Here is a 25,012-nt window from a genome sequence, read left to right on the forward strand (position 1 = left end):
AGCTGAGATTTACAAGTGATCCCAGGTACTTCTGGGACAGAGGCAGCTTTATGGATGCTCTGCAAGCAGCTTCCATGGATGAATCCCAGCCCTGGCAAGAGCAGGGACAGGAAACAGCCTCAGTTCGTGATGGCACATACAAGCTATCAATATAAGCCCCAGCAACCTGCACTGGAGTCACTGACACCTCTAAGCTCTGCCATAAGGCTGAAAGGCAAATTCATTCCTGCTCTAGTCACCTCCACGTGTTGTTCCCATGGGCTATGCTGCCTGACCTAGGAAGTGGGTAGGGAAGGATCAGGCTGTGGTTTCCCAGATGAAACTCTGCAGCCCTGAGCTGGTTTTGGCACAGCTGTGGGAGCCATCCTGATAGAGCTGCAGGCAAAAGACCAAATAGGCAGAAAACCAAACAGTTCTGGGGCTTTGCCTTTCATTCTGGCTGGGTTTAGCTCGGAGGAACTGAGGGAGCCTGCTTAGTGTGAGCACACAGCAGCCACAATGAGATGAGAGGGATGAGACAAGTGTAATGAGGGACCCAGGGTTAAGTACCCCAGGTGGGTTTTGCCATCTGAACTTCATCCTCGGCAAGCACTGTGGCCAACTGGCTGGTGTTTTCATCCTGATGAATGAAACCTTGTGACTCGTTCATCACATGCTGGTGCTGGGTGATGTTTTAAGGACATTTCAGCTGTTAGAGGAGCTTTCTCATCGCTGTAACTCACGGAATGGAGAGACTTCGGAGACATCAAACAGTGTTTCATTCTGGTAGGAAACTTCAATATACTTGTAAGGGTTTTTAATGCTTCCTCATCCAGTTGAGTGGCAGATTTGGACCAGGATCCTGGTCTTTCCTGCACACAAGTGGCTGCAGGGCTCCCCTGCTCAGGGGTGCCAAAGGTATCCATGAGCCCAAGTGCAAGGGGGAGGTGTGGGACTGGAGGATGAACCTTTTGGGGGGTTTGGAATCAGCAGCTGAGTAGGTGCACCTGATGCATGGGGATAAGGAGGAGCTGGTGGCACAGCTCCATGTACGGAGCATTTTCAGCCAGCTGGGTGTTGGGCTTTGCTCTTTGGAACATTACAGACATGTAAAGTAAGATCTTTGCACAGCCACTGAATTATTTATTGAATAACTCCTCTTGGCAAGGGGCTGCTTTGCTGTAGATATTTTGGATACTTTAAATGCTTCTATTTATGTGCAATTACTGTGCTTTTTCGGTAAAATTGGACTTTCAAGACATTGAGCTCCTTGTGAGCATTTTTCCCTTTTTAAGTGGATGCTTGCAAAGATCTCGTGTACTACAAATGCATCTCCTTGCAAATGCATTTCTCAGCAGCAGAGCAGGAGTGAGTAGAGGCCATTGCAGTTCCTCTGGGTTGCTTGGAGATTCCCACCCTTTTGTCTGTGCCCTGCCTTTGGCATTGAGTGCCAATGAGGAGGCTGGTGGGGCTGAGAATATACCAAGTATATACTTGTGTGTCCATGCACACAAACATACAGAATCACAGAGTGGTTTGGTGTGGAAGGGACCTTAAAGCTCCTCCAGTTCCAACCCCCTGCCACAGGCAGGGACATCCCTGTCTATGTGAGCCCAGTCTGCTGGGAACAGCTTGTGTCCCACTGAGCCCAGCCTCAACCCAGACAGGTTTTAGGAGGGGAACTGGAGTTTCATCCAACTCCTCTTCTGTGCCCATGCAAGCCTTGCGGAGGTTAAAGGAGGCTGGCTTGGCGCCGTCTCCGGTTTTAATTACAGCAGTGATTAGGAATTCATAGCCCGTGGTCTCCCAGGAGCTGCTGCCCTGGCCAAGTTGGGGAAAAGTCAGTGGTACCTGAGCTGCATTTAATGACAGCAGCTCCTCCCGGGTTTGCTGTCCCATTGTGTGCTTGCGGGAAGCTTGGAAAGAGGAAGAGGATAGGAACACAATAGTGCTCGGCAAGCAATCCACCAAATCCCCAGATGCCCTCTGCCAGCCTCTATGCACACGTCAGAAATGCATTCATCACTGCAATAGCTTTCATTTAAACTAGCAGATGGTTTCCAGTGATGCAGCACAATTAATACCCATCAGTTTTATGTGTCTGATGCTCCCTTACCCGCTGTAAATGGAGACTCTCATGTAATGACCCTGTCACAAGATTATTTGAATCCCTGCCTCAAAGCCGCCTGAACCTTGTGTACAGACACTACTTTTTGCTCTGCAGGAGAAGGTTAGGGACAATGCTCCAAACTTTGCTGGGTGCTTCCTTGTGCAAATCTGTCACCAACCCCCTTTCTGGAAGGAAACTACAAATCTCAAGAGTGTGGGGTCTATGGAGCTGAATGTGAGAAAACAGCTTTAACAGTTCAAAAGGCTCAGACTGACTCGCTTGAGGGAAACCCCTCTAAATCTACCTCTCTGGATTGAGATGTTTCAGGTCCTGTGAACTCAGTTTCCTCAGTACATGAGTGGGCAGCCAGTGCTGTAGCCAAGGACATGGATGGGGTGATGGGGATATGGAGAGGAGCTGTGGATCTGCAGGCTCTGAGCCATCGAGTGCACCCTGGCTGCGTTTCCTCACTGCAAACAGTTAATTCTCTCAGACACGCTGAAAAGCTGCTTATTTGGTTTGAGTTTAGTGCTCTCAAGTCAAATGTAAATAGCCTTTTTCTGGTGCCTGAATGTTGGGATGGGGATTAGACCTTTTGCCCAGTTTCCAAGTGAAATTAATGACCCGCCTGGTCCCTGTCCCGCACATTGTGGGCAGGAAGATAAAGGCAGCTCCAAAGGAGTTCTCCTTCCCGGGAGCCGATGTAATGGTAGGAAGGATGTGATCGCATGGCTGCACAGGACGGGTGAAGTTTTTAATTGCATTATGCATACCCCAGCAGTGTTCCCACACTGGTTTATGTCACTGAAACTCCATTGACTGCACTGGAGTTACGGAATCACTTCCAGCAGGAAAAGATCAAAGCGGAACCGCACAATAGTGCTGTTTGTGACAAGGAAAAGACATAAATAAGCACTGTCCCTGTGGGATTGCCTATTCACAAAGGCTGGTTCATGGTTCAGAGCCTGGTGTCACTGCTGGCTACACAAGGGCTGGCTGCAGAAGCTCTCTTCACCCCAACCCTATTGTGGGAAGCTGCCAGCCAAGTGGGGCAGCCCCATGCTCCCACTCATGGCTATTCCCTCCCAACAAGGATCCAGCATTTCTCCCTTTCTCCAAACCGCTTCCTTCAGCCCCCATCATTGGAGCAGGCTGGGATCCGGGCAGCTCTAAGCCCTGATCCCATAGGAGACAAGCAGCCTCCATGGGTAGGAGGGTTCTGGGGTGTTTCTCCCCCATCTTGACTGTGCTGCTCCTCCCAGACACACCTTTGCCCTTTCCTGGCCACCTTCCCAAGCAGGCTGGCTGCCCTGAGCAAAGCAAGTTTGGGCTCATCATGAATCACTTTAGGTGCAGGAATCAAGGTGAACTGTTGCAGAAGGCATGATGTGTGAGCTTTGTAGTGCAAAAATGAGTGTGATCAGAAACGGGGTCAGCGACTGAAGTACAGGTCTCAGTTGAATTAAGAGGACTCAAAGGAGCTGGAAACATCCTTTGATGGGGTAAGTTCACTCTGCTTCTGTTACCTCACTTTCACTTACTAATCTAAGCTCAATGGATCCCAGCCTGGTTTGTGTTCGAAGGGACCTTAAAGGTCCTCCAGCTCCAACCCCTGCCACAGGCAGGGACCCCTTCCACTGGAGCAGCTGCTCCAAGCGCCTGTGTCCAACCTGGCCTTGAACACTGCCAGGGATGGGGCAGCCACAGCTTCTCTGGGCACCCTGTGCCAGCGCCTCAGCACCCTCACAGGGAAGAGCTTCTGCCTAAGAGCTCATCTCAGTCTCCCCCCTGGCAGGTTAAAGCCGTTCCCCTTGCCCTGTCCCTACCCTCCCTGCTGCCCCCACCACGTTGTAGTGGTTGAGGTTAATTGTTTGCTGTGGGGGTTTTATTTGGGCAAATTTAGACCCCTCCTTCTGAGCCCTGAGCAAGGAGTACCCCTGTCTGGGGCTGGTCTGTGCTGGCCTCCAGCACTGCCTTGGCACAAGCATGGGGAAAGGCTGTGGGGGAGTGCTCCTGACCTTCAATGTAACCCAGACACTGTTCCCAGGAGGAAAAAAGCTGGTTTGTGTTAACATCACTGGTGCCATTGTGCTGGAAGCCCTGGCCCCTTATGGGAGTGAAGCACCCCCCCCCCCCCATTAATCACTCCATAGCTCCACAGGCTGGAGCAAGGCCAGAAGGTGAGAGGAAAGGGGCTCTTGCACCAGAAAAGCTTCTTCTTTAAGGTCTTGACTGCTGTTAAAGTCATAAATAGAGCTGTGGGGCTTAACAGGAAACCTTAACTGTTTGGATCCTCTCCTCTGCAGCATCTGTTTGGCTTGTCCCTTGCAGGGCTGGCCAGTACTGGAGACTCCCTGGTGGGGAGTTGATACTGGGCCCTTACTGGTATTTACAATGCTGCTTGTGTGCTCAGCACCCAAACAGGAGTCCCCTGAGGACAGTGAACCCTCGCACCCCAGGATTGCTGCCCTGCTCCTCTCTCCGGGGTGCAAAGAGAAAACTAAGGTGTTTGGAAGGATGCCCCACCAGCTGCTTGCCCTCTGCTTCCCCAGTGAGCCACTCTTGCTTCATGAGTCCATTCTGTTGCTCACAGCACAGAGATGCTGGCAGGTATAGAGGGAATGAGGGCAGAGTGTTGTCATCCTATCCCAAAACTTACCCCATCGCCTGTCTCCTCCATGTAAAGCCCTTGTTACAGCAAAGAAAATCTTTGCTTTCAGGTTCAGTGCCAGGGTCCCCCAGCAGCCTCACTGTGTCCGAGGGGCCAGGGTTTCAGCTCTTGTCACAGCAGGACCGTGGTGGTGCCTGCTGGGGAATGCCCTGGCACCATGGAGCACTCGGAGGCACCGTGTCTGGTGTGGCTGCAGGGTGGGGGCCCTGCGGTGGTGTGTTCCCAGCCTGATACCAGCACTGCCTTATCTCTGCTCTGCAGTCGCTTGCAGTTTCTTCCAGGAAACACTTCAGTGATGAAATGAAACTTCCTTGGTAAATCACCCATCATTTACCATGATGTAAATCATAAGGAACACAAGGTTGGGGATGTGAGGCCGGCAGAAAGTGGTGTTTCAGAGCTGTCTGCCCGCTGTTCTGCCTGCAGAGGCACACTGGCTTTGCTCTGCTCCCTATGAGTATTGCTCAGGGAAGCCCTGAGCTCAGTCATAACTGGATCCCAGAGCTTGTCACAGCATCTACCTGCTGCGGGTAACTGTGGCTGCATCACCCAATGCACACGTGTACTCAGCTTCCCTTTAGGAGCGAGCCGTCTGCTCCTGCTCACCCTTGTAGGGATGTTTCTTCCATCCTCCTATCTCTTCCATAGATGCCGTTCTCTCTCTGTTAAGACTGCTGCAGAGCAGTGCTTGCATTGCCTGACAAGGGCCAGCACCGGACACTGCCCTGACTCATCCCTGTGGCTCTTGCAGAGTTCGCCGTGTCGCTGGCGGAGAAGATGCAGGCTCAGGAGCTGCTGCGGAGCCTGCGGCTGCCCGAGTTCGATGACCTGAGCCAGCTCTTCCGCAGCCTGCCTGCCTCGGCGCTCGTGGGCATCGGCGCCTTCGCCGCCGTCGTTGCCTATTGGTTTGCCAGCCGGCCCCGCGCCGTGAAGCCACCCTGCGACCTGCGGATGCAGTCAGAGGAGGTCGAGGTGAGGCCAGGGGCATCCTGACATCATTGAATCCCAGCCTGGGTTGGGTTGAAGGGACCTTAAAGCTCCTCCAGCTCCAACCCCTGCCACAGGCAGGGACACCTTCCACTGGAGCAGCTTGCTCCAAGCCCCTGTGTCCAACCTGGCCTTGAACACTGCCAGGGATGGGGCAGCCACAGCTTCTCTGTTCAACCCATTCCACGGCCTCACCACCCTCACAGAGAAGAACTTCTGCCTTACATCCAACCTAAATCTCCCCTGTTTAAGACTGAACCCAGACAATACTCCCTGCCATCACACGTGCAGTGCGCTATGCCAGGGATGTCTCCTCTCCTTAGTTCACCTTTATCTGTAAACTGGAAAACTAGAACACAGCCCATTGATTTATTCTCTTGGATTCTCAGCAACAGTTTGGTCTTAACTTTGCCATGACCCAAAGTTACAGGAGCTGCCACTGTGTGGGAGAAACCACTGAAAGGCGATCACTGACGGGATCAAATTGGCTGGCGCTTGTTTGCTGAGTCTGCTGCTGGAAAATGTGTAACAATAACAAACAGGAGACCCAAATCCATGCTCAGAGCCTGAGGAGTTATCACTTTTCATGCTTGCAAAGGGTTTGAAAGATCAATGGAGCTGTTCTGGTTTAAAGAGCAGAAATAGATCTGAAAATTGGCTCCATTTAAAGGAATATCTGAAAGTGTGATGGGAATTTTTAAGGCTTTTTGTGATGTCCCCTCTAAAATGTCACTGTAATTCCAACATCTTAAAATGATTGGAAGTATTCACACTTTCCAAGAGAGTTTTCCCCTGTGTTTAGGGCTTTAGTGAGGCTTTTTCTGGCACACATCACAGTTCTGGTTTGGTCACTCTCACCCTGCCCACTCTAAAACACCTCTATTGAACCCATGCATTTGGGTCTGCAGCCTGGCCTCTGCTTTAGTCTGTCCTTACTGTTGGACTAGATGTCCTTGAGAAGGTGGCTGTGGTATCAGCCCTGGGGATCTGTGCATCCCAGAGAAGTCGTTCCCCAGCACAACCCCGCTCTGTTTCTTGTGGATTCATAATTCCTTCTCAAATCTCCTTGGGAAGTACCAACCACTTCCTGTCTGGGTCGAGATCTCCATTGTTCTCCATGTTACTGGGTTGTCAAGGTGGATGTCCCACCTCTCCCACCCCTTTGGGTGCTGGGGATGGAATATGGCATCTGTGGAGCATCCTGGTTTGAGGTTTCCCCATCTCCTGCCCTTTGGGTGGTGCTGCCTCACATCCTGTCACATCATGTCACACAGGGCCTGGATGGAGCACGCCGGTCGGTGATCGGGGACAGTCCGCAGCTCCTGACGCACTACTATGACGATGCCAGGACCATGTACGAGGTCTTCAGGAGGGGCTTCAGCATCTCTGGTGAGAGCACAGTGACGAGGAGCAGTGGGAGCCGAGGAGGGGAAAGGTGGAGGATAATGCAGAGTCCCAAATGGTGACGGAGGCTCAAAGGCTTAGGGAAGCTTAGAGAGTGTAGAGGCAGGGAGTGTGGGAGCCCATAAAAGTGTGGGAGACACCAATGGTGTAGATGCCCATTTGGACTTCAAAGGCTAAAGAATCATAGAATCATAGAATAGTTTGGGTTGGAAAGGACCTTAAGATCATCCAGTTCCAAGCATGGGAGACCCAAAAAGGAGCAGGAGGCCACCAGAATGTGGGAAGCCACAAAATTGTAGAAATCAATTGTAGAGGCTGAAAGAATGGAGGAGGCACAAATAGTGTGGAGAGGCTGAAAAAGTGTTGGAGTCCCCAAGGGTATGGGAGGGGGGGCACAAAGAATAGAGAAACAAGAATGGGAAACTGAAGGAGATATGATTGCTAAGGAGAAAGGGAGACTAAAAGAGTACAGGAGGACAATAAGGTGCAGAAACCTGGAGAATATAGAGTCTAAGAGAGTTTGGGAGGCCCAAAAACTTATAGAGGACCATTACATGTGGGATTAGGGTTCTTATTTGCAACATGTATTATTTTGCTCTTAATGCCATTGAATTTTACTGTGCAGCCTCTTGGTACCATAAGATCCCTCTGCTGCCACTGGCAGATACCTTAATGTCCTGAATTCTGCACCATCAGCAAAGCTCATCATACATTATTCAGTTCTGGAGTGTTTCTGAATTCATTACACGGGGCTGACGCAGGTGTAGAACTGTGGAACCCAACAGAGCTCTTCCTCCACTGCAGACACTGATCGCTATTTCTCCTGGTTGCTGCCTTTTCATCAGTTACTCATACAGCTTATAGCCCTATATCCCACAACAGGGCAGGGCAAGGGCTTTGTCAGAAGCCTTTAGGGAAGCTGAGCATGGTATCACTCCATCACCCTTACCTCACGATCGATGTTATCATCAAAGAGCTCTTACACACTTGTGAGCCCTCACTTCCCACTCTGAAAAGCCATGATGCCTCTTCCCTCCTCTGCCATAACTGTTTCTGTGTCCACTGCTTATGATGTCCTGCCTTGTTGAACACAACAGTTTCACTGTCACATTACGTTTGGTACCATCAAAAAGCCTTAGTGGAATTGCAAATATTCCACCCTGCAGCACAGGGGTAGATAAATAACGCAGGAAGTGTTTGGAGGGATGGATCTCGTGCAGGTAATCACTGTTAGCAAATGAATTAAGCATTTCCAATACTGCTCCTGTCACATAGTGCTGTGCATCGTTTTTCCCTCCTCCAAAGCAGGCTGGGCTAAAAATAGCAGTTTTCACTTTGAAGTGTTTAAATCAAAAGGCAGCGAAAGCAGTGGGAGCTGCTGTTTGGGATGGAAGCAGACACAAATGCTCACACTGCCTTCAGAGGTTGATGGGGGCAAACTGCTGCTGTCCCCGCTGCAGCCCAGGGAGGAGGACTGAAGGGGCTGGGAGATCCCAGCAGTTGGTCTCCATTAGCTGTACTCGTGTGAGCTCTGTCCCAGGAGTGAGAGTCAATCCCAGTAGCAACAGATTCACTCTGGGGGCTCTGCTGCATCCCTGCAGTGTGGTACTGGGCAGCACCATAACTCCATCATCTCTGCTTGTGTCTTCCAGAAAACGGCCCTTGCCTGGGTTTCAGGAAGCCAAATCAGCCCTACCAGTGGCTGTCCTACAAGGAGGTGAGCTGGGAATCACGGAATCATGGAATGGTTTGGATGTAAGGGACCTTAAAGCTCCTCCAGCTCCAACCCCTGCCACGGGCAGGGACACCTTCCACTGCAGCAGCTGCTCCAAGCCCCTGTGTCCAACCTGGCCTTGAACACTGCCAGGGATGGGGCAGCCACAGCTTCTCTGGGCACCCTGTGCCAGCGCCTCAGCACCCTCACAGGGAAGAGCTTCTGCCTAAGAGCTCATCTCAGTCTCCCCCCTGGCAGGTTCAAGCCATTCCCCTTGGCCTGTCCCTACAGGCCCTTGTACAAAGCCCCTCTCCATCTTTTATTTGCATGCACTGGACTGGGAGATTGCTGATGTGTAAAGGCTGTTTCCCCAGCCAGGCACATCCCGGTGTTACATAGATGCGCTGGCTCTCAGGGAGCAGCTCAATGCCATTAGCCCGCTCTTGACAGTGGCACTGTCACACTCCAAACCCATGGGGCATTGCCAGCCAGAGGTCAGCTGCTAGTCAGCCACTGATGGCTCATGATAATGTAAAACACTGGGCTTTTAGATAGCAAACATGAGAATTTGAGAGCCTCTCTGTACAAGCTCAGTCTTTGCTTAATCTGATATTGCTGATATTCATCTTTTATGTATTCTTTTTCTCTTAACATTCCAGGTGGCTGAAAGAGCAGAAGCTCTGGGTTCAGGCCTAATTCAGCAGGGCTGCAAGCCATCCACAAAGCAGTTCATTGGGGTCTTTGCTCAGAACCGCCCAGAGGTGAGGTTGTAAACTCAACTGATGCTGTATTAACAATGTTCCTGGATTGTGAACTTGCTTTAAACTTGGAGATTGTTCTCAAGTGGGTTAAGTCTGTTCCCATAGCCCCTTTCTGAAGCCTTGGGTGACCTGGTTTAGTGTGAGGTGTCCCTGCCCATGGCAGGGGGGTTGGAACTGGATGATCTTAAGGTCCTTTCCAACCCTAACTATTCTATGATTCTATGATGTCCTCCTGCAGTGGATCATTTCCGAGCTGGCTTGCTACACCTACTCCATGGTAGTGGTTCCCCTCTACGACACCCTGGGACCCGGATCCATTCGTTACATTGTCAACACAGGTAAAGACAGAATTGATGTCCTCTTAGAAATCAGCTTTGTGGCTCAGAATGGTTCATTTTCCTTTGCTGTCCACAAGCCAGGTGAGTTTACTCATGATCTTGGAGTCACTTAGAGAGGTTCCTGGGGAGCTCTGTGTCCCCATGGTGGGTCTGCATTTCCAATGTACCCTGTCATGCACAGCGGTGGATGGGACTGTTCTGGCTGTGGGAATTACTCCATGGCCACCCACTCCTGTGCTGCTTCCTATTGTGCCTCATAGATTTTTTAGCCCACGTGATGAGCCATTTTATCATGTTGAACTGAATCCCAGCACAACCGCAGATGTCAGCTGCAGCTCTGGCACTGATTTAGATGAGACAAAATCACAGTGATTTCCTAAGAGAAATGTTTGTTGTGTTCTGGGATTCCTGAAGTGAATTTCAGACCTGATACAATGCTACGAGCCAGCAGCCAGTCTGGCCTTAGGAAACAGATGTGAACAGCTTGTTTGGGTGTTTTTCTTCCAGCTGACATCTCCACGGTCATTTGTGACAAACCCGAAAAGGCCAGAACGCTCCTGGACCATGTGGAGAGGAGAGAAACACCGGGTCTGAGCTCCATCATCCTCATGGATCCGTTTGAAAAGGAGTTGACAGAGAGAGGGAGGCGTTGCGGAGTTCGCATCCAGACCATGCAGGAGGTGGAGGTAAGTTTGCTCTCTTTCCCTTTTACTCTATTTTGTAGCTTCTGTAAGAAGCCAGTAAAATAAACAGGGACTTGTGAGCCGTGTGCCAGGTTCAGTGTCTGGACAGCACAAAAGAGCAGCTTGGGGCTGATGGTATTGATGCTCAGTGTGGCTGTCCCTTGGTGTTATTCCTTGTTGATAGGGGAGCCAACATTTCAAGCCTTCCTGCTCACAGAAGGCATCAGATCCACGCTATTTAAGCCTGGGAAAGGGGGTTGCTGTTTGAGACACTGCCCTCCTATACATAGTTACAGCCTTACACTGATGAAACAATCTGGATCCAGCTCAAGCAACCCAAGCTCTACTTGAAAACCAAGGATGGATTGCAGTTAATGCAAGAAGCTTTGGACAGAGAAGATGACTTAAGTTATCAACCACAGATGTTTCTGCTGGAGCTCTCACTGTCCCTCAGTGGTCTGTGGGTTATTAGCAAGTGGGTTACAGCACGGGAAATCAAAGTGGAAATCATCTTTGTTGCTTTAATGTCTTCCAGGACTGTGGCCGCGAGAGTCGCCATGTGCCTGTGGTGAGTGTTGATGTGCTGCTTCTCCCACTCACAGCTGCAGCTGACTCCTACTTTTACTTCACTGCCTGAGAGGGAAAGGTTTGCTCAGGCCTATCAGTACCATCCACTGGGATCACAGAATCACAGAATGGTTTGGGTTGGAAGGGATCTGCAAAGCTCACCCAGTTCCAACCCCCTGCAATGAGCAGGGACACCTTCAACTAGATCAGGTTGCTCAGAATCACATCCAGCCTGGCTTCGTATGGCTCTGGGGATGGGGCATCCAGCACCTCTCTGGGATGTGCAGTATTTGCTTCCTATCTTCCTCATTTAACTGGGATAGTTCATCCTTGCTGAACACCTTAATGAGGCAGGAATTAAATGCCATTGTTGAGCCAAACTCAGAGATACTCCAGGAAACAGCTTTGGGAAGTTGTCTCCTGCTGAATATTCCCATGTCTCCAGCACTTATCAGGATATGAGTAAATTGTCTCAGGTTTTCCCACACACCTATAGGTATAGATGCTGTCTTTGAAAATACTAGCAAGACAAAGACTCCGTCAAAGTCCTCTTACATTAAAGCATGCCCTTTGTTGCACCTGGAACAAAACATAAGGGAGGAATAGAGTCTGCATCAGCTGAAGAATCCTGATAAAGACTATTATGATGGTCTTTTATATATGCCAAGGGGAAGGAGAGCTTTTTATGGCAGTGTTGAAACAGAATTGGTTTGATCTTAAAGCTTATACAATGACAACAGTCTGCCATTGACCTGTCTGCTTTTGATTGATGTGATTTCCTTATTCTCCTTGTGCATTTCCAGCCTCCTCGACCAGAAGACCTCTCAATTGTCTGTTTTACTAGTGGCACCACAGGTAAAAGAAGAGACATTTTAATCTCAAAATCTTAGAGTAGATTATGAAATGAATTATTAATACCACCTTAATATGCGCCAACTTGATGTTATACTGATATAGCAATGATATTTCCATGCATTTTTTCCTGTTTAAAGATGTATATGTATATACATGTCTGTAGGTTGCAAATTACAAGTACTGGTGTATTTATTTTTCACTTGCATTCCATAATGTACACTTTGGAAGAACCATTTTCCAGTTGTCTGGAAATCTGTGCATGTTTCATCCTCTATATCCTAAGCTCACCAGTGTTCCCAGCCCCACCTTGCTCGTGTGCTGCCCATGGGATACCACGCTGCTGGTACTCATGAGCCACTGGCCCCTTTTCCTCAGTGAGGAGCAGCATTATTTCCCTGCCTGTTCTAAGTAGACAAAGCTTTCCCCTCTCTCCAGACCCTAATTTTCATACAGTTTGCAGGAATTTCCTGCTCTTGAGAACTTACCTGCAGAAAGAGACCGAGCTCTTCCAGGTTCACCTCTGCTCTTGGTGTTGCCTAACGCTTGGTCCTAGCCCAAAGCATCCTTGATTTGGCCTCCACTGATCAAGGCAAGCAGAAGATGCTGCTTGACACCAAGCTGCCCTCCAGGAAGGGAGCTGCTTCTGCTGCTCAGCCTGCAGAGAGCAAAGGCTGCAGATGAGGCTGGACAAGAGGGGACATCTTCATCTTCCACCTCCTGGAGAAGACCTGTACTGCAGGTCAGGTAAGCAACTGCTTTATCAACTCCAAATGCAAACTCAAAATATGTTAAAAGGCTTTAGGGATTTTACCTTTCCTCTTAGTTTTGAAGTCTGGGCACTTTGGGGTACCCCAGGGCAGCGCATGGTGTGAAAGGAGCCTAACATTGCTCTGTCTTAACACTTGGAATCCCTAAAAGGAAAAGATTGAAACCAATGCAGGATATGGACATTGCAGGCTGTGTGCTGGGAGCACCAGCTCTGCCAGTGCAAAGTGGCAGGGCACAACCTGGAACAGCAGGAATCCAAAGCAGCTGTGCCTGCAGACACACTGGGGCACCATGTGTTTGTGTGGGTTTTAAAGGGCAGAGCAGTGATTTCTTTTCAGGTCACATTTTTGTCAATATTTTTAGTTCTAAATAAGACATTCTGACCAGAGAAGGGGTTTGATTTTTTGGTTGCACAAACGCAATATCCTGGGCTGGCTCCCAACTTTGTGCTTTGCTTAGGAACATGCCTGAAGTTACAGAAATAGGACAACCGGGGAGCTCTTTGCTTTCTCCCATCCAAATCTGAGATTCCTTATCCTGCACATCATTTCCTAACAAAACCCTCACAGAGCAATGCTTTGTGAACCACCAGCCCAGCCTCTGCTGCTGGAGGACTTTGCACATCACTTCATGCCTTTTCCAGGGGTTGTATCAATGCTCTGATCTGTTTTCCATGTTGTGTTTTGATATAAAAGGCTTGGCTTGTTATATAGCCCATGCCAGGCTATTTTTAATGACCAGATTTAGACTTTTCTTCTGACGGATATGTTCTCAAGGGCTTTTTCAGTCCTCAAAGGCTCTAAATCCTTTTGTATGGTGTGAAACGAACCTCAGCTGGAGAGTTTGTAACCTGGAAATTGTAGAATGGGAAACAGTTTTAGCTGTTTATAACAAACACCCAGAAGTGGACTTTAATGTCTGCTTTTCTTTGATAGGATCAGATGCCCAAATGCCTGCCCTGGGAGAGGCTTACACTGCTGAGCTCAGATGACAAGATGTCAAGACCAGCTTTTATTGTGGTACCCAGGAATCATCAGCACTCAGAAGTGGGCCAGAGGCACAGAGATGCCCCCAAACCATCAAAGAAGCAAACTGTCATTTCCTCAAGGATCCACATCTGACCCATTGGATAAAAATTGCTTCCCAGCATTTCCTCACAGGCTGTCAGTGCATATCCCTGACTGCCGGAGGAGAGGAGCCCTTGCATCCTAAAGTGCTGACGGATCACACTACTGAGTCAGTGCTGGAGCTGCTGTTCGGAAGACCCATTTAGCAACATGGAAAAGGTCCTCCTCTCGCTTATGAGAACTGCCAAACCAGCCTGGCACCAAGACAAGGACAAATTGCCATACCTGGGCTACTAGCTGGCCCTGTTCCGTAAAGGGACACTCACAAAGAGTGTCTGGATGAGGGAATTCAAGCTTGAGAGCAGTGTTACAGGTCTGGCATTGATTTGTTTTAAAGGAAAAGCAGTATCACTGCCAACCTTTTAATCTCAAAGTGGTAGTTCTCATAGCAAGAGGGATCTGTTTTGTTGATTGCTCTTACAACTACTAAAGAAGGTTGGAATTTGCAGGAATCCCCCATCCCAAAGAGCTGCAGCTCCCATGGGAGCACGGTTTGTTCTGGAACACCTCTGTCTTTGATGCAGATTCAGTACCTCTGTGCACCACGACACACTTGGAGTAATGTGAGCATCATGGATCCTTCCTGTGTGTCCTGTTTGCAGTCAATTCAGGATCTTGGACAGGCTGTGGTCTTAATGGTGCCAAAGCAGATCAGTGATGTCAGAGGTGGAATGATACAGGAGTCTGAGTTCAAAGCACCTGAGAAGCTGTGGCTGTCCCATCCCTCGTAGTGCTCAAGGCCAGGTTGGACACAGGGGCTTGGATCAAGCTGCTCCAGTGGAAGGGGTCCCTGCCCATGGCAGGGGTTGGAACTGGGTGAGCTTTAAGGTCTCTTCAACACAAACCAGTCTGGGTTTCTATGAAGTCTTTCAGAAGAAGGCTGCAGAGCTGGGCCAAGGTGCAGGAGCCAGATCTGCCATTGGTATAGGTGGTAGCCATGGTTTTAAATTTCCAAGCCAGTACTGAGCACATCCTCTTCAGTGTGTGTGACCTGCTGGTGCCAGCATGGAAGAACTTGTGCTATGCTGCAAGAGTCTGGCTGTGGATAGAATTGCCAGAGCTGAACATGTGTATTTGGCTAAATACAACTAATAAGTGGTTTCTGGATCAACCAACATTGGTTCATGGAGTTTTCCTGAGGTCTGGATCCATGTGTGCTGTGACAATAAGTGCCTGTAAATGAAACCTGCCTTTATGAGCTGGTGCCACAAGCCTGAGGTACAACACATTGGGGCAGGAGCCTAACCTAACATCAACACTGCAAAGCTGTCAGCCCCAGCATCACCTCCGAGCTGAGGATGAGGATGAGCATGAGAGCAATGTCCTGATTTAGTGCAATAAATGCCTGCAATGATGACTACTTCTCCTTGGGCCTTTATTTAACTATTGGCAAATCTGAGTAGAGGCAGTGGCAGGGAACAGGCAGGGCACAGGGATCAGCAGTGAGCTGGGCTATGCCACGTGGGTGCCGACATACCCCAAACCAAGAGGATTAAGAATATCTTCCTGTGCTGAAACCAATTCACAAAACACTGCTGGCCCTTCCTAATCTGAGGAAACCAGAGCGAAATCTCTGCTGGGTTATAGTTTTGTTGCATCCATCATTAGCTGTAATAGGATTGCAGAGCTCCTGGGGTATCCCAGTGCTGGGGCTACACAAGGTACCTACAGGCAAAGCTCCTCTGATCAGCTTCCACATGGCATAGCAGGAGCTATGCTGCAGTGGCGTGATTGAATTAAACCAATCTGCTTAAAAGCACACTGGGGAGAGAGAGGCTGGCTCCATAATCTTGATTCGAGCTGACCTGCACCTTCTTTTCAGCAATAAACTCTCTGAGCGTGATGGAAAGGGACAGTGCTGTGGCAGGAGGATGTGCAGAGTCCTCTCAGCCAGCACTATAAGGAGGGAGTTTCGAATGGAACCTTTGGCTCTGGTTGGTGGAGATTTCAGTGTCTACCGCTTGGCAAACCCAGTATCGTGGTGTATAAACAGATATGAAATGCAAAAGAGAGCAAAGAGAGTAAAAAGGCAAATACTGGCAGTGTGGAGGTGAATAGCTGTAGGCGCAGTGCCCAGCACTGCACTGGGATGTGGCTCCCTTATGGGTTCAGGGCTGTCTCCACCTCTGCTCTGCTGCTGGCAGCATCAATGACTTTACTTAAACACAGTCTCACAGGGCCTTCTTGTAGCCTAATTTTTACCGTGTATTGCCTGTTTCCTGCATTGTTTGGGTTATCCAGTGTATGGGCTAAGTAAGAGCTTGACAGCTTTTTTAATGGGGTTTCTTGAAGACCATTCTTAGTCAAAACCTGTGTGAAATAAGCCCTATTGGAGAGGCTGGAAGCAGCCAGTGAGGTCTGACAGCCGTGCTCATCAAACTGCTCCATCTGAGTGCTCTCACAAGTTGCAGTTGGGTTGTTTCTGATGGAAAGTGCTCAGTCTCCAACAGAAACACTTGTGCTTATAGTATCACTTTATGACACTCCGAGTGCTGCACTAAATGCTGTTGGTGCAGGTGACTGCATGGCGATGACTGAGAAAGTTACAGTTTTGAATGCAGAATGTAATGTTTTAACCATTTCTGTTGTGGTTTTTGTTGAGCTTTTGGAAGTTCCCTGCTGCTCATCTGCCAAATCTCTGTGTGTTTCCTGCAGGGAACCCCAAAGGTGCCATGCTGACCCATGGGAACGTCGTCGCGGACTTTTCGGGCTTTCTGAAAGTGACAGAGGTGAATACCCTGCTCTAGAAAACACTGCCCCATGCGGGAGGGGGTATGTTAAGCTGTGTCCTGCATGGGCTTTGTGGAAAGGAAAGGCGCCTTTGCAGATGAGAGGTGAAATTTCTCTTCCTCCGAAGGCCAAATCCATAGGAATGGGAGTGAGTCTGAGCTTAGAGCACTAGAGGGCATTGAATCCTCTTTCCAGCCCTGGCTCCCTGGCTCTGTAGGGCACAAAGTGCTTCTGAGGAGCAGTGTTGGCTCCTGTAAATTGATTCCTTAAGTCTTTTTGAAGAATAAGGAGAGCAAATGAGCACGGTGCAAGTGATGCTTGGAAAAGTGTAGAGGGTCCCCTTGTGCTCTTTGTGTCCCACTGTGCCCACACAATGTCCTCACTTACTTAAACCTCTTTGCTTATGAAGTACTTATATATATATATACATCAGAATATAGAAGTTTTTTACAAGGATGATTCACAGAATCACAGAATCCCAAGGGTTGGAAGGGAGCTCAAAAGATCATCTAGTCCAACCCCCCTGCAAGAGCAGGGTAACCTAGAGTACATCACACAGGAACTTGTCCAGGCGGGCCTTGAATATCTCCAATGTAGGAGACTCCACAACCTCCCTGGGCAACCTGTTCCAGTGCTCTGTCACTCTTACAGTAAAGAAGCACTTCCTGATGTTCACATGGAACCTCCTTTGCTCCAGTTTACACCCATTTCCCCTTGTCCTATCACTGGATATCACTGAAAAAAGCCTAGCTCCATCATCCTGACACCCACCCTTTACATATTTGTAAACACTGATGAGGTCACCCCTCAGTCTCCTCCAAGCTAAAGAGACCCAGCTCCCTCAGCCTCTCCTCATAAGGGAGGTGTTCCACTCCTTTAATCATCTTTGTGGCTCTGCTCTGGACTCTTTCAAGCAATTCCCTGTCCTTCTTGAACTGAGGGGCCCAGAACTGGACGCAATATTCCAGATGCGGCCTCACCAAGGCAGAGTAGAGGGGGAAGAGAACCTCTCTTGCCCTACTAACCACACCCTTTCTAATGCACCCTAGGATGCCATTTGCCTTCTTGGCCACAAGGGCACATTGCTGGCTCACGCTCATCCTATCCACCAGGACCCCCAGGTCCCATTCCCCTTCACTCCTTTCCAGCAGCTCAACCCCCAACCTGTACTGGTACATGGGGTTGTTCTTCCCCAGATGCAAGACTCTACACTTGCCCTTGTTGAATTTCATCAAGTTTCTCCCCACACAACTCTCCAGCCTGTCCAGGTCTCGCTGAATGGCAACAGAGCCTTCTGGTGTGTCAGCCACTCCTCCCAGTTTAGTGTCATCAGTGAACTTGCTGAGGGTACACTCGGTTCCCTCATCCAGGTCGTTGATGAAAACATGAAACAGCACTGGTCCCAGCACCAACCCCTGAGGGACTCCAATAGTCACAGACTTCCAGCTAGATTCAGCCCCATTGGCCACAACTCTCTGCCTTCTTCCTTTCAACCAGTTCTTGATCCACCTCATCATTGATACCAAAGTATACCTTGCTTTCTGTAATACCTGTTACAAAAGCATAGCACTGGCCAAGTACCTGTATAATGTTTTGGGCAATGCATAAACTCATGTTTAGAAATGATACAGGAAGCAGAACTGCATTAGCACAGGATGCTAAAGACCTAACAAATATATGGAATCTATTTTTTTGTAGTAAACAGGCAATTCCATAAAGTAGTGACATACACACGGGTGGGCAGTTTGTCACCTTATATCCTTTGCTGGTCTTACAGTTGGTGGTGAAAGTGCTGCAGTCTATTTATCCTAATCCTTGAACTATCAGAGATTTCCAGACCTGTGCTGTAAGGAAACTCAGATTCATGATGTGAGCAGTCCCTCATGAACTCACTTGTTTCAGTATTTGCAGGTTTGTGACTCCAGTAATTCCCAGTATGAAATGCCAACAGCTTGCTGCAGCTGGCCCTTGGGCTTCATAGACCAGAGCTGTCATTGGCTTCAGAGGTAGTGAGATGCTCAAATGAAGCTGGTGCATAGATAGGTCTGAGCTTCAAAGGGCAGGCACATTTATGGTGGAAGAGAACTGGTTTAGAGGGAGCTGGGGCAGCTTGACAGCTTCCAGGACTGGCCCACAAAAATGGATTTAGTGTTTGTTGATGGCAGTGAGATACTTTGGCAATGAGATAGTTTGGCAATTAGATACTTTTATTAATCTTGGAGGTATCAGATGGAGACAGAAGTCTGGTGAAAGTGGCTGCACATTCAGTCACCAGAGTGATGCTGGGGGGAGTGTGAATGCCTGTAGCTGACCCACATGAGTAAGGCAATGCCTAACCACAGAAATGCAATGGAGCAAAATGCAACAGATTTGGATCACCAAAATCAAGATACTTAAAGCTGAGAAGCGCTGCAGATCTGCTGCTCACACACTCCTGTGCCCGTTTTGCTTAGTTCAGGGATTTTGATCAATAGAACAGTTTTTGAAGTGACCCTAGAGCTCTTATAAGCTTGTTCTCAGATGCTAAGAAGCTGTTTTCATTCTGCATTTAACTGGACACCTGTGCCAACTGCAAAGCACTGTTCAATGTCATCACTTTGGTATGATTTAAAACAAAATCATTTATAATCTGGGCACTTAAAGCAGTGTTAAAGACAAAAGCAGCACAGCTAGTGATGCTAATGGGTTTACATGCCTGTGCTTGCAGAAAACAAGGCCAACCTGAAATAATGGATAATCAGATGTGCAGCCCCTAATGGCTTAATTCATGCTGACACAGGAAATAATATGAAATTGGAGGCTGAAAACACCCATATTGTCAATCATGTTCGACTTCACTAGGTAACGGGTGGGAGAATATCCCCTAGTCTGACTTGCCCAGATTTAACTTCAATAAGATTCTCCCTAAGTACCTCTTGTGCCTCCCTTCAGTGCCAGGCCATGGGTTATCCATTCCATCACCGCAGTGGAGACAAAAAGTGGGTATAGACTGCTAATACTGTGGGCTAATAGATTTTATACCCATTTTCCTCTAACCACTGGCCTTGGGGCAAGTTACTGGGTAATCAGGCTTTCAGATTTTCTTATCTGTAATGTTATAGCAAGCCTTACCCTTGGAAAGGCAGGTAGTAAAGCAGGTAGGGTTGAGTAAGGCTCCCAAGGCCTGTGTTTATTCCAGCCTGCGAGAGAGAGTTAAAACCTTGGCAAACTGAAGAATTTGGTAACTTTATTTCTGGCATAATTTGTCAAGCTTCTTTTCCCCCCTGTGCCTGTCTGTGGAGTAGTGATAATGTCCTTAAAATTCCACTTTAATCACTTCAAATGACAAGAAACACTAACAGAAGGCATTAATTTTTGCAGCTGAAAAACAATAATTAATTTTTCCCACCTATTCTGATTCAGACCAATGATTAACCAAAGGAAAAGGAGGAAAAAATCAATAGCTTTGATGCTAGTAACACTGTGATCTCTACTGGGCTCTGCGCAATGGGGAGAAGGGATGCGCTGCAGATGCCCGGGAGGCTCCTGCAGGTTTGCACCAGGATCCTGCGGGTCTGCGCAGAGCTGAGGGCTCGAATCCTGGTCTCGGCACCTCGTGGTAGAAAGCAATGGATAAAATGGGATTCTCTGTCAGGGTGAGCCTCCGTATCCAGCGTGAGCTGTGTGGATACAGTGCGCCTTCTGCCACGGAGAGACCTCTCCGCTGCCCTCTGTGTGCATCTCCGTGCTCTTTACTCCTCCTGCTAACCGAGCTTCATTGATGCTATGGCTTAACGCTTCACTTTGTATGCTGCTCCCTTCCTCTCTTGACAATCTTTACCCTTTTGCTCCTCTGGTGCCACTTTTCTTTTTATTGTTTTATGACTTTCTTGTTGTCTTCCTGTCAGTGTTTCTTTCCTTTCTGTCTCCCATGCCCTTCACCTGCAGAAAGTGATCTTTCCGAGACAGGACGATGTGCTCATCTCCTTCCTGCCTCTGGCTCACATGTTTGAACGAGTTATACAGGTAAGAAACCTGCCTGAACTGACGAGGCCTCGTGGGGCTCCTTGTGTTTTCTTCCAGAGTCAGTGGTCTCCTACTTGTGAGGATGTACACATTTCCTATTTGCCTTTAGCACACATGTTTGAGAGAATGGTACAGGTAAGGTCCTGGTGTCAGTGGAAAGCATCTTTTTCCACACCAAAAAAAACCCTATAAAATGAATACAATACTAAATAACCAGCAATATCCTGTAGCACTAAAAAAGCTTGTACTCCAGAAGTGCCAAGTGCATAACACCAGGGCCCCGTCTCTGGTCTCAGTGACATTGCCATGAGTCCAGAGCGATTCCAGGACAGCTTTCCAAGCTTTTCAGCTTACGCTGGTGTCTTTGAGGTTGGAAAACAGCCCTTTGTCCACGAGCAGAAACTGCTACCTGCACAGTTCTGGGGACAGCTTTTCAGAGCGCTTTGGGATGAGGTATCAAGGGAGCAAAAGGATAATTTTGTGCAATTTTCTATATCAGCTAAAACCCTTTTATGGCATAAACAACCAGCTCTGCAGAAAACTTGCAGACACTGAGAAAGAGGAAAGCAAGATCGTGGTGTGCCACTCGTGATCCTCCTGGCAGGGCAGCGCTCAGTGGGGATGAGCTGGTCTGTATCCACTGGAAACAATGGCAAGCAGCACTGCTGACTCAGGCCAACCTGAGAACTGATTTCTCGCATCTCCTCCCGAAAAGCCAGGTGAAGATCTGTGCTGCAGTCGTGGTGTCAGGCACATGGGATGAGATGATCACATCAGTTCTCCTGGCCTGAGGAGCTGCAAACTAAAACCTGGTCCAGTGCATGAAGATTGGGTCCGGATTCAGTTGCAGCTCTGTGCTTTCTCAGGGGTGATTGCTTTTGAGCCAGACAAGCATCTGAGTATAAACTCCACTTCTTAGTAACACCGGTGCCAGAAGTAATATGTTCTGGCCTGTTAAAATACTTGCAAATTGGACGTGAAAGTCCATTGAAGGTGTGGCAAATCACAGCAGAGCCTTTCTTCCCTCGCAAGGCAAGCTGGTCAGTGTGCCACCCTTATAATATGACTATTAACAAGTCATCTGATGAGGGAGAAAAGCCCGTGAGAACCATCTGAGATCCCCTTGTTTCACAGGATGTTGCTGTATTGAAACAGGGTCCCAAGGATGCTCAGCTTTATCCTCCCTCCTAGAAAAGCTCATTGATATGAAGGTTTTCCCAAAAGGGATAAAAGATCATTTTCAAAAGCATTCGGAACAGCAGCACTGTGTCAGCTTCCCCAGTTTTACCAAACACCGTCAGTTCCTGGAACTTACAGTGAAAACTATATACATACATCCTTTAAAGCTACAATTTCTAGCAGCTATTTATCATCCCCACTGATTATATTTTCCTTGTTTTTCAATTCCTGTGTATGTGCAGCATGAAACAGATTCAGCAGCATGCTGGTCATTAACCATATCACAAGTAGGAAGTTCCTGTGGTTTCAGTTGACGGACACACTCTCTGTTGGCAGAGCAGTGAGAGCACTCCAGTTAGTGTTAGGGATATTGAGGAGTCGCACAAAAAGGCTTAGGTGTGTCTTAAATGAGTTTTAAACTGGTTTAGTTATATGGGGGAGACAAAACACACCAAAGTGAGCTGAGGTTCTCCATCCTCTATGGGGTTACTGACGACCAGGGCTCCTTGCACTTTATTCCGCATATCCAGCTCTATTCCAATCCAGTGAAAGTGGCCTGTCTGCTTTCCAAGCACAAAACCTTCTGGATCTGTTGTTTCCATACAAGTTGAGCACCTTTTATGAAGGGGCTTCTGTTTCTGGGATACAGGATCAGGTGCTGTACTGCTAACGTAGTATATTGTTGTATTTAAACAAAACTAAAGTATTAACACCTAAAACCCGCCCGCTGCTCAGTGTTTTACAGCATTTCTTAATATCCATTTCTTTATTGACAGTAGGTGCTCATGCTATGAGCTGCTGTGGTAGGTCTGGGCTTAAAGGAGAAGTTCACATCCAGAATCTGACCATAACTCGGACTTCTCCATCCCTGTATGCAGGGGATGAAGGGAAATTCCTTCCAAAACAGCTTTGGTTCCCTGTTCTTCCAGAACCAGTGGCAAATTTGGTGGATGCTGAATTGTCAGGACTGTAATGCCCAGAACTATTTGGATATTTCTGTATAGTGCAAAATTTACTGTTGCTTTTTAATGTATTTCTGAAGCCCCGATTTTTGCCATATTGGACAGCAGGATTTTAGGAAAGGCACTTCTGTGCTTGGGGGGGCTTGCTCTGCCATGGGAATTAAAAGCAGGGATATGACATGTGTTCCTTTTCCTCCCATCAGTCTGTAGTGTACTGCCACGGAGGGCGCATTGGGTTCTTCCAAGGCGATATTCGCCTCTTATCTGATGACATGAAAGCGTTGCGTCCAACCATCTTCCCTGTCGTGCCACGGCTGCTGAACAGAATGTATGATAAGGTGAATGGATTTTGGCTCTTTCTGTGGCAACAAGGTGTATGTCCCTCTAGTGCTTATGTGAAAGAATCCCCTCAGTCACAGAGATTTCCTGAGCAGATGATGCTGTTTCTGCCTTGCTGCAAACACACTCTTACCCTAAGTGATAGGGCTGCTTCAATGTCTGAGTTGATTTATGCAGACTGCTGACATGGATTAAATCCCTCTGTATCAGCCTCATTCCCTGTTCTCACTGAGGGTTACTAGTGACATTTCCAGAGACGAGGGCTGTTTTCATCACAGAAACACTGGTCACACCTGGAGCACTGGGGCTCTTTGTGTCCTTCAACCAGTTTTGGAAGTTGGGCCTCTATTCCTGATGGCAACGAGAGCTGAAAATCAGGAGCTGCAAACACACTATGAGGATTTAGGCAGTTGCAATGTGGGGTGGGTTTTGGATCTAGAAATCTGTATATCTAAGAGATAGTCTTGAAAGGTGTTAAGGACACATCTGGTCATGTTACATCTGTTTGACTAGCTGGGGATATTTACTCCTCTGGAGACTTACCCTCTAAAGCACAAGTACAAGTAGCACAAGCTACTGGTGTCATTTTCCCCCAGGGTCAGGACTGCTGGGTCAGGGGTTCTGGTTCCTCAGTAGTGGGATAGGCATTGTGGGTTTCTTGTTTGTGGAAATGTAGTGCGTGCCGGTGCGTGATGAAGTTCAGGTCAATGCAGCCCCCACCACCTCCTCAGCCAGCAATGAGACCTGCTCCAGTAGTCAAGTTGCTCATTCCCAGCTGCTCAAATTGTACTATTTCATTGAATCCTATAATGGAAATCATATAGAAGTAGCAGTCATGTAAATGCAGCCAATTGCCATCCCCTCTGTTTTATCTCCCAGGGAAACACCACAAACAATAGAGCATATAGCAGAACAAACCACTCCTTTATAGCCCCACTAACAAAGCCCCATGTAGCCTCATTTAACAGTACCACTAACGTCACTGCACCCTACCTGGCAGCAGCAGAACTGGGTGCTGTGATGGTAAGAGCAGCTATTGATGTTCTCTCTCTGTGCTGCAGATCTTCAGCCAGGCAGACACGTCCCTCAAGCGCTGGGTTCTGGAGTTTGCTGCAAGAAGGAAAAAGGCTGAAGTTCGAAAGGGGATCATTAGAAATGACAGCTTGTGGGATAAATTGTTCTTCAACAAAATACAGGTAAGCCATTTAAGAAGTGAGGCTAAGGTCAAAGAGCTCTCATTTCTTCTAGCAGTGACTGGTGTTCATTAAAGTCAGTGTGGTCCACTTGCCTCATGATAAACTGCAGGCAGTGGTACTCACTGCTGAGTAGCAGACTGAAAACTGAATAGAGAAAGGAGATGGAGCACAGTTGATTGTTCCATTGACTTTTGCATTAACTTTTGCCATGCTCGTTTTTATTTATATATTTCTTTATAAACACCGTGCATAAGATGCCAAAATTTACATCAAATCTATCTCAATCTCCTCTTAATGGGAATGAAATTCAGGAAGGTGGTCATGGAGAGAGGAGTATCTGATCAATGAGTTGTTGCTTCAAAGTTTTCTGCATAGTCTCTACAGATAAGATTGCATTCAGGGTTGGGTTTCAACTGGGAATATTCATAGAATCTCAGAACTCCAGATTGGTTTGGGTTGGAAGGGACCTTAAAGCTCATCCAGTCCCAACCCCTGCCATGGGCAGGGACCCCTTCCACTGGAGCAGCTTGCTCCAAGCCCCTGTGTCCAACCTGGCCTTGAGCACTGCCAGGGATGGGGCAGCCACAGCTTCTCTGGGCACCCTGTGCCAGCACCTCAGCACCCTCACAGGGAAGAG

The 25,012-nt window shown here is 48.2% G+C and overlaps 1 protein-coding gene across 3 annotated transcripts in view; it reads left to right on the plus strand.

The window, feature by feature from the left end:
• The first annotated feature begins 725 nt into the window (after positions 1-725).
• The window catches only part of ACSL6 (acyl-CoA synthetase long chain family member 6), a 31,206-nt gene continuing 6,919 nt past the window's right edge, over positions 726-25,012 (plus strand). The window contains exons 1-13 of one of the 3 annotated variants that reach the window (XM_005147273.4): positions 726-765; positions 5,512-5,732; positions 7,022-7,136; positions 8,804-8,868; positions 9,525-9,626; positions 9,865-9,964; positions 10,472-10,650; positions 11,183-11,215; positions 12,018-12,069; positions 16,620-16,693; positions 20,622-20,699; positions 23,044-23,178; positions 24,241-24,375. In XM_005147273.4, coding sequence (XP_005147330.3) covers positions 726-765; positions 5,512-5,732; positions 7,022-7,136; positions 8,804-8,868; positions 9,525-9,626; positions 9,865-9,964; positions 10,472-10,650; positions 11,183-11,215; positions 12,018-12,069; positions 16,620-16,693; positions 20,622-20,699; positions 23,044-23,178; positions 24,241-24,375 — 1,329 coding nt within the window. Of the gene's footprint in view, positions 766-3,425; positions 3,592-5,511; positions 5,733-7,021; positions 7,137-8,803; positions 8,869-9,524; positions 9,627-9,864; positions 9,965-10,471; positions 10,651-11,182; positions 11,216-12,017; positions 12,070-16,619; positions 16,694-20,621; positions 20,700-20,756; positions 20,835-23,043; positions 23,179-24,240; positions 24,376-25,012 lie in introns of those variants that run through there. The other 2 variants (XM_031047438.2, XM_005147274.4) reach the window with 2 other exon arrangements.

The sequence above is a fragment of the Melopsittacus undulatus genome, chromosome 10 (genome assembly GCF_012275295.1).
Source record: "Melopsittacus undulatus isolate bMelUnd1 chromosome 10, bMelUnd1.mat.Z, whole genome shotgun sequence".
In the NCBI taxonomy this organism is placed as follows: Eukaryota; Metazoa; Chordata; class Aves; order Psittaciformes; family Psittaculidae; genus Melopsittacus; species Melopsittacus undulatus.